The 10,196-nt window shown below is 32.9% G+C and overlaps 1 protein-coding gene across 1 annotated transcript; it reads right to left on the bottom strand.

Annotated features, from left to right (window-relative positions):
- Nucleotides 1–419: 419 nt before the first annotated feature.
- Nucleotides 420–1,472, bottom strand: Smp_140250 (putative g-protein coupled receptor fragment; the record flags this gene model as incomplete). Its single annotated transcript, XM_018788627.1, has 1 exon — nt 420–1,472. The coding sequence occupies one exon, from the start codon at nt 1,470–1,472 to the stop codon at nt 420–422; it is 1,053 nt and encodes a 350-aa protein (XP_018654151.1).
- Nucleotides 1,473–10,196: the final 8,724 nt, after the last annotated feature.

Here is a 10,196-nt window from a genome sequence, read left to right as displayed (position 1 = left end):
TTGTATTACAATAATATACTTATAATAGTAGGTGCATCTCACTCTGGGAATAATGATGACATAGATCAGCGATAATTGCTAGTTCGTTCATATGTTGTTCGTTGTAATGAGATCAATAGTTTTCGAGGTCTGAAACCAATTAGATTACGTCTTTCACTTAAAATATCATGTATATTGATCTTGTTTCTTCATTAAGCTGAGATTACCTCTGATTTTTTCATCCACTGCTTTATATTTTCCGTTATTATTGTTGTTATTATTATTATTATCCCTTACTTCATTATTTTGTTTTCTTTTATGACAATTCGTTTTCCAATGACATAAGTGACTTAAACTACGAATAATTGTTTGACGAAATGTTGTACATGAAATACAATAACCGAAGAAATTGATTGCATTATTTGTAAATATTAACATAACTAAACCATATTTAATCTGATCATGAGTATGTTTTTGCATATCGTGAAATAATTGAAATAAGATGACAAGAAAGTAAAAATTGTGCCTGGTAATGTACAAATAACATGAATTATAGTCAGTGCTGTTAATAATTTGATGACACCTTCTGGTCGACGAGTTGAACGTTTACATCGTGTATCTCCATGTTGTAGTTGATTTGTTGATTCTAGTTGATGAATTGACTTTCGATCTAATTTACGTTTACTTGAATGTGAACTATTAGATATAATGTTTGTATTAGTTGTATTACCAACCATAGGTGTAGTATTAGCATGACATCTCATCAACCGACGTTGATTACGCAATTTTATATATATAATAACATTACTTGTAAATAATATTAAATAAGGAAGAACTGCAAAACTTATAAGATCAAACTTCATAAAAATTCTAAAAATAAATTCATATTCTGATACAAATGTACATTTAAATGGTTCATTTTTGATCGAGTTTTCTGTAAGCATTTTATGTGTATTAGTGGTCCCACTTGTTCTGGTTTGATTGATTTTGTACAAATTTACTGAATCTACTTCAGAATGTTGTGATTTGTGTCCACCCATCATCCAAAAATGTAGTGAATTCTTTATAGCTACACTTAAAGCAAAACATATCATACCAATTATCACAGAATTTAATGTTACTAAATTAGATGCTTTGTAAGGTAATGTAACAACAAGTAATCGTTCCACTGCAACAGCACATAATACACCAACAGCAAAATCTGTTGAAAATCCTACAGCAAATACATGCATTTTACAAGTTAGCGGGCCAGTTGAGCGTAAATCCCATCCACAAACTTCCATTAACCAATAACGTAATACGGCAGTTAATAATACCAAATTATCAGCTATGGCTAGAATAATAATTATTAAACGAGTTGTCAGACGATTTGACTTATCTCCTCCCATTATAATAGCACTAATAAGATTACCAGGTAGACCAAATAATAGTAATAAACTTGCATAAACTTTTATAATCAATTTGCCTATATCTGGAGAATATATAGATTCCATTATAAAATATATTCTAATTGAATATGGACATTTTATTGTACATAGGTCACATTACTATTCACAGTACAATATTTCAATTTATGTAGTTAATTGTAATGAAAAGTCGTAATACAACTGAAAGTATTTGGTCCCATGTTATTATAGATTATTTGTCAAAAAAAGGATAATATACATTATGTTAATTGTAATTATCGCATAACTACTTATTTCCTATTAAGTAATTTTTTTATTTTACATTTATTCACTAACCAATAAGTGAATAGATAAATACAAAGTAATATTTATTGGGCGACATTGATAACCAATCATTTTAAAATGTTTTGAATAGTTCGGAGAGCTTGGCGCAATTTATTTTTTCTATTTATTTTTTGACTTATTATTATTATTACTACTACTGTCAAATCACTATTCATAGTTATTATTTGTTTGTTAATTTTTTAATAATGAATTCGGTGGATTTCTTTCCGCCATAAATTTTTGATATGATCAACATAAAAGTAATTCGTTGAAACAAATATTTAGTGTATAACATTATAAATTAGGTAAGCTGTGACGAAATAGGAACGAAAATACACTCTCAGGTGATAATCTATAGTAGGTCGTCTTGAAATATCATTGTTTCGATTGATGGGAACATTATATTGGAACAAAAATAAAAGTATGTTATTGTACCCAATTTTATTACATAATCAGTCAGTATTCAATGGTTCGCTAGTCTAACTTTAGACAGCCAGTTCAACTTGGGTCTATTCGTGACCTCAATACCATACAGCATTCTCTATAATCTCCCATACTAACAACTATCTTATGTTCAGTAGTGGTTAACTTCGAAAGGGAATTCCCAGGATTCTAGCTAGTAAAGTCCAGCGGTGTTGATTGTGAAGCAGAAATCCACTCAATACAATAAAAAGTTGTTTTACATTTTCTCAAGTTGACTAAAGTTAGGTGTGTAAATTATCGATAAAACTTAGTGGTTTGAAGGTTAGGCTCTCGCCGTGATACATGAAACTTCTTTAGTCAATCCTCAATGAGGCGATGAATACTCATTTCTAAGTTGTCCTATATTAGGAAAAACAAGCTGTCCAATGGTTTGTAATTTTCAATGGATATCTAACTTATTTCAGTCCGTGACTTCTTTACTAAAACTGGGTGATAGTTTGAATTTTCTTAAACAACATAAAGAAAGAATTTAACCGGTTTCCAAACCCCTAGTATGTATGTTAAAGAGTAAAATGTTCCTCAGAAATATGCACATGCTCCCATTCATCAGAAATTACCATAAAATGGAAATGTTTAACAACTAAATGTTAAAAATGATTCAGTTAATTATAGAATACATTGATCAAGATAAACATACGAATCATTTGACTAAGAAACAAAATAAAATAAATATAAAACATTTTTGGATTGACGTTTTGAAATTTCCTGTAGGTTACTGATATCCACATAAGTAGTATACGGTGATGGTCGGGCATTGAATGTATTTCAGTAGAAGATCGATAAGGAGAGAACGAGAACGGCACGCAATTGGTACGAAAATACATGAACTATTATAATAGAAGACTATGGACGGACATTTGCAGAAGGAACAGTTAAATTGAGACAATTGATTGTTATTTTGCAAATCAACTATTCACTACATGGTTCTCATATTTTAATGAGATATTCTGTGTGTCCCGAACTACTGTTCTTGTTGTGTTAAGAAGATTCTTAAGAAATATCGCGGAAACGTTTTGCATTATATAAATCAGCGGAGTTGGATGATTTTCAAAACTCATACATTATGACAATTTAGCCGTCTAGTTTCGACCACTATTCTTCTTCTACATTAACATATCCTGTTTCCGTAGTATGACGTTCGACTATTTAAAAAGTTCTGAAAATAATTTTCAGAAATCATGGTGTTTTTTGTCGTTTAACTAAAAAACTTTTTTTTTAAACAACTTAACCACAATTTCATGCTCATGACTGTAACAGAAAGAGGAAGAGAGAACGAGGAGGGAATAAATAGATTTAAGAAAAATTATAATAAGTTTTCCGTTGGATGAATTCGACAAAACAGTTCGTTTATTATTCTAAGCTAAGTCTTCGATTTCTTGAATGTTTATGCTATTATCTCTCTTCATTATACAGAAAAGATATTGATTAATATTACTTTACCTACTATAATATTAAAATATATCACTGATATTCATTACAATCAGTAGTACAGTTTAAAAAACCCAATATTTGAAGTAATCAAACATTACAGATCTTACTGTGTTTTCTTGCCAATAAAGCAGTATGTTTACATACAAGTTAGTTAACATAACAAATGCATAAGAAGTTAATTGTCAATAAATAATTTGCCTAAAATTTTGAAGATACTTGTTATTAATTGTATTGGCTTCTATTTTATTGTTCCTGATAATTTTTTTATAAATCTCTATTGGAAACAGAACCAATGCTTTTAGATTACTTATACAAGCAAGTTCATTATATTTTAGATAATGCATCACAGTATAATACAGGATGCGGATTTCTATTTATATGAGATTTGTTAATAATGTATATTTAGATCACAATATTGTTTATTCATAAAAACTGTCCATTATTTTAGTGGTAAGATATATATACCTTATTCAGAAGAGATTACTTTCTATAGTAATAGTAATAATAACTTAATTCAATTATTTTCTAATTAAGAAACGTTGGTGGAATTTAGTTACACCCAGCTGACGAGCCAAAAATTGGACAAAAATGTATATCATTCTACTGCTACTCACTATCCACAAAAATATTATGAATGTTATGTCAATAAAACTTGAAAATGTAAGTGTAAATATTAATTTGCATAGATCTAAAATTTGTTGTTTATGATACTAGGCTTCGAATAAATTCAGTCTGTTAAGACAGTTCTGCTCATTTCATTTACGGATTCCCTGATTCAGTCAGTTACAATGTCTAACAGAAAGTTCACCGGAGCCCATATATCTGACCTTAAGTATTTTAATAAAGAGTTATATGCCGGTGTTACGCATTATCCTAACGTTTCGGCTTAGGTAAGTGTTTAAATAGCAAAACATCACATCAAACTATGTACAATGGAAAGGAAATGTAAGAATACATAAATAACACGTAGCTTCCTGTAAACATTATATTTTATAAAAAAAGATTAATTTAGAGAGTACTACCTATATGTTGAGTAATGAACTGTCAAAAACGTTCAGAAGTAGCTCCCTATTTTACTGGGATTTTAGTCCTATCCACAGCTACTACTTTGCCATGCAAATTACCTTCGGCTTTTAACGATGAATTTATAAAACTGTACTGACTTCCAAATATTTACATACATACATTCATTTGAACTGATGAAAGTGTAAAATTTTCAGAAAAGGAAGTGAAAAAACCTAGTAAATACAGATTTTTCCCGATAGATATTTGGAGTAATGAGGAGAAAATTAGTTTTAAATGACAACTGATATAGTTGGAATGTATAGATTTGAATTATTTAATAAAAGAAACTTATAACCTGTAATGATTATTTAAAAATATAGAAACAATAAACCAGGTGAATTTCCTGTTTAATATTTTTTTTTAAAATATTTCGCATATTACAGAATGATTGAATTAGACCCTAAATGACTATGAAGTAAGATTGAAACACTTAGGATGACACTTTGCCAGAATTGTATAAGCTTAAAAAAGGAAACAAATAATCAAGATGGATAAATATTTGAATCGGCTATCAAACAAAGCAGATTTACTGATAAAATATCATTTATCATATTACCATTGTCATCAGTAATCATTATGAAGTTTCCAAACAGCCAGTAAAATTCTCAAATAATTATCATATATGACATCAATAATAAAGAACTTAGTAATTTTGTTTTGTATTTATTGTGGCTCAGTGACTGAATCAATGAACTAATTATATATCAAACAAGGTGAAAGTGATTAATAGAAATACAAGTTCTCTGTAGACAGTCACACTGTAAGCGACAATATTCAATATATGTAGTTGCTTGCTGTTGAAAGCACATGAAACTGTTTTGTTAATTTGGTAAATAAAGTTTGACAACAGACTTTCCAGATACAAATGCGTTTCCATAGTAGGTACCTTATAAAGTCAAACAAATTTTGATTGAGTAATACGCTTCAGGTAAATTTAGTCATAAAATTACCGAAAATATGTACAAAAATCTTTTAAGATAAGTTAAAATAACATTTTCAGAACGGTTTTAAAATTTCTCATCTACTACGATTGGACATTCATTCAGACCGGATAATATAAATAATTTTAAACTTTACAGAAATTTGAAAAATACATTCAAGTAACTGGGAAGTAACTACTTCTCATTAAACGTTTACTTATCTACTTATGCCTGTCATCTCACGTGGAGGATCATAGGCCACTCACCAGCATTCTCCATTGAACTCTATTTTGGACAATCTTTTCTACTTTTTTCCAGTTGTTATTCATTCATTTGATGTCTGCTTCCGATTCCCTGAATAATCTATCTGTTGGTCTTTCTTTTTTCTGTTTTCCTTCAAGATTCTAAGTTAGAGCTTGCTTCGTGATGAAGTATGTTGATTGCCGAAATGTATATCCTATCCACTTCGAGCGTCTTTTCCTAATTTCCTCTTCCGTTGTAAGCTGGTTTGTTCTCTTCCACAATAGATTGTTGCTGTTGGTATTCGGTCAACGGACACTGAGCATCTCGTGTAGACATTTGTTTATAAATACTTGTACCTTTTTGATGACGATTGTGGTAGTTCTTCAAGTTTCAGCCCCGTACAGTAGAGTTGTTTTGACGTTCGTACGGAAGATCCTGACTTTGATATTGGTTGATAGCTGTTTAGAGTTCATATGTTCTTCGACTGTGAGATTGCTGAACTTCGCCAATCCCTGCCATTACATCTGCATCAGATCCTGCTTGTTCATCGATGAAGCCGCTCAGGTACGTAAAATTTTCCATCTCTTCCAGAGTTTCTCCATCAAGTGTGATTGGGTAGATTGGTGTTCTCTGTGTTTTATTTGAGGATTTTGATTTTTCTTTTGTGTATGTGGAGGCCTACTGATACATAGGTTTCTTCTACACTGGCAGTATTTACCTTTATATGTTGGTGTACGGGATAAAAGAAGTTTTAATTACGGTCTCCTAATCACTATGTCAAACACTTTTCCATAGTCAATGAACTTGATGTATAGTGACGAGTTCTACTCAACTGATTGTTCAACGATGATCCGTAGTATCACGATTCGGTCTGCGCACGACTGAGTCTTAAGGAATCTGACTTGTTGATCTCGAACTTGGGAGTCTACTGAGTTTTTCATTCGGTTCAAAAACACTCTGTTAAAAACGTCTCCTGGTATGATGCCTCTATAATTCTCTCATTTGTCCAGGTCTCCTTTCATCGATATTTTGATGAAGTGTCCTTCTTTTCAGTCTGTCAGTGGCACTTGTTCTTCCTCCCAAATCTTCTTGAATAGGACATGAAGCATGCTTGCAGTTAATTCTACAACTGACTTAAGAGCTTCAGCTGGTATATTGTCAGGTAATTCTGTTTTACCAATAATGATTCATCTGATGTCTATTCTGATTTCCTCGATCGTTGGTGGAGTGACATCAATAGGAATGTCTGTGTGTGCTGCTTCGATGTCCGATGGTTTCAGTGGGACTGGTCCTTTCAAGAGTTCCCTAAAATGTTCTATCCACCTGTTCTTCTGCTCTTGAATCTCAGTGATTGGCTTGTCTTCTTTGTGCTTGACCGTTCTCTTTGGTTTATTATATCTCCCTACCAGTTTCTTCGTTGTATCATATAGTTGTTTCATATTTCCTTCTGTTACAGCTTTTTCCGCTGTCGTTGAGTTGCTAGGTCTTCAACGCATTTCCGTTTTTCAACTCTAATGCTCCTCTCAACTTACTTGTCTGCTTCAGTGTATTCAGCTTGTTCGCTGACTTTATCTGCTCTTGTTCGACTGTTGTTAATTGCTGTCTTCTTGTTCTTCCTTTCTTGAATCCTGTCCAGGGTTTCAATAGAGATCCATTCTTTATGATGATGGTGATGATTCTTGCGTCCCAAAACCTCCTGATACGTTGAAGTTTGTGTTTCTTTGATGCCTTCCCAGTTGTTCTCCATAGAAGTCTGATCTTCTTTGAGTAGATCTTGTGAGGCTTGGGACCTGTGGTTGAGAGCTATCGTGAATTTGTTGAGTTTGTCAGTATCTTGAAGGAAGGCTGTATTGAACCTTTGCAATGCTGTTTGTCCAATTGCACAATCCTTCTTCAGATTCAGTTTCATTTTGACAGCCACCACGTGGTGATCTGAAGTTATTCCAACTCATCTCCTGATTCCCGCGTATTTCATTGTCCTTCTGGATTTTTTACTGATACAAATATGATCGATCTGGTTTTCTGTAATGTAATACGGTGAGTCTTATGTAGCTTGTGTTTGTGTGGGAATATTGTGCCACCTATAACCATTTTGTTGAACGCATATATATTTGCAAATCACTCACCGTTCTCATTCCCTTCTTCCAGTCAGTGCATGTCTTCCCATGATATCTTCATATCCTGTGTTGTCCGCTCCGACTTTTACGTTCAAGTCTTCCATCAGCACGGCCAGGTAGTTTCATGAGCACTTCACTATGATTGATTACAGCCTTTCATAGGGCTGATCTTCATTGTAGTTATTGCTATCATTGGTGGGCGCATAACATTAGATAACATTTATTGTGATCTTCTCCTTCTTTGTTTTGAAGGGTGCTTTGATGATCCTGTGTCCATGAGATTCCTATCCTATAAGTGCTTTTCACACTTCCTTGGACTGTATCAGAACAAATCCCTGAGTTTGTGGAGCCTTTAGTTGTTCATGACCAGAATATAGCAGCATCTCTCACGAAATTAATCTTATCTGTTAGGCTTGGGTCCAATCGATTTCTCTGATTCCGAGAGCCGTGAAACTGTATCTCCTCATTTTTGTAGCTATTTGACTGATCTCCTCGGTCTTCCACATTGTCCGGACATTCCATGTGCCTATGCTAATTATTGCTTTGTATGTTAGAAAGGGCATCGACCTCACGGCTTCCGAAGAATCTCGGCTTTCATAATGAGGCGTCTTAATTCTTTTGATTGAAGACCCTTGAGCTCGGAGGACAGAATAGAAATGGTTGAAATTATTTATTCTGGTAGCTTTATTTTATGAGGGTTGTTTTGTACGAAGTGGGTTTGCTGACCTCATGCTGAACCCTACTCCTTTACCCGAGTTTAGGACCGTCAGTAAACCCAGAGTAGCTAGAGGTGAGTTGTCACATTACATATCTGATAGTTATTCTGACATGCTTTCATATTGTTGTCTGACATAAAGTTGATTCGTACATCCAATCACTCTTTCTGGTAATTTTTTATCTTCCACAATTCAAGTAAATATTTAAGTGAATAAAATTTGATGAATAAAATTATTTATTAACACATACCATTTATCAGTTTTCCTGCTGAAGCCAAACTAGGGATTTCAAAATACCATGGTGTTTTTAGTTAAACGTATTCAAAAATATAATGAAGAATTAAACATTGAGGCTTTTGGGTGAATTACAAATAAACCAATGTTTACACTTTTCATAGTTTTATCGGTTTACACTTATGAATTGTACCTAGTTATTTTCCTAATTTAATATTAAAATGGAGCTTTTTTAATATTCACATTTTGGTTGTGATTCTTTTCGCAGTTACTTAATTTCCACATAACAAAAACTATTTTATCAGAAGGAGGTTTTGTGGAGATTTTAGTAATTTTATATAGTTGAGATCATGAATCAATTGAAGCTAAACCACCATGGAAAACCTTGAAGCACTGGACGGCCGTTTCGTCCTATTGTGGGACTCCCCTTCTGATAATTATTATATGCTCACTAGTGACTGGCTCCATGAGGTATTTCCTGGAGTTCTAGTGAGAAGCAGTAACCAGTGGAGTTCAACCGGGTCTGTTGAGAGATATCAACTCACTGAAGACATTGATGAACGGTTGCTCAATTTTGTGGATTGGTTGAAGCTAGACAATAACACCGTTGGATGCCGGCCAGCTCAGTGGTCTATCGGTTAAGTGCTCGTGAGCGAGACCGATAGGCCCTGGGTTCGAATCTCGAGAGGCTGGATCGTGGATGGGCGCTGCTGAGGAGTCCCATATAGGGACGAAACGGCCGTCCAGTGCTCCCAGGTTTTCGATGGTGGTCTAGCTTCAACTGACTCATGATCTCAACTATATATAAAAAACCACTTTGTTTACTAAAGATTCCTCTGTTTAATAATTTCTTTAGGCCCTGTATTGTGACGATGATCAATATAAGGTTTTACTGCTACTATGTTTTAGGAAATATACTACATAGAACAGTCCTATTACAAATGAAATACTGTTAAACACTATATATATATATATAAACACATTAAGATTGAAAAAATATCATAGTTACTAATGCATAGTCAATCTGTCAACAAATATATAATAGATTGTTTATCAATCACTTTATCAGTAGCAAGTGACGTTTTGATAAAAACACAATGATGCATCAATAATAAGTTTCCGATTTCATTTGTTTTACCTGACAGATTGCAATATTAAATGATCACACTTTCTAACAAAGACATAAAATGAACATATTATAATTAGCACCATTAAAAGCATTTTTTAAAAATACAACACATTTTGAACATTGAATGTAATAGAAGCATTTTCCCTGTC

The sequence above is a fragment of the Schistosoma mansoni genome, chromosome W (assembly GCF_000237925.1).
Source record: "Schistosoma mansoni strain Puerto Rico chromosome W, complete genome".
Classification (NCBI taxonomy): Eukaryota; Metazoa; Platyhelminthes; class Trematoda; order Strigeidida; family Schistosomatidae; genus Schistosoma; species Schistosoma mansoni.
This window is presented reverse-complemented; position numbering and strand designations above follow the sequence as displayed.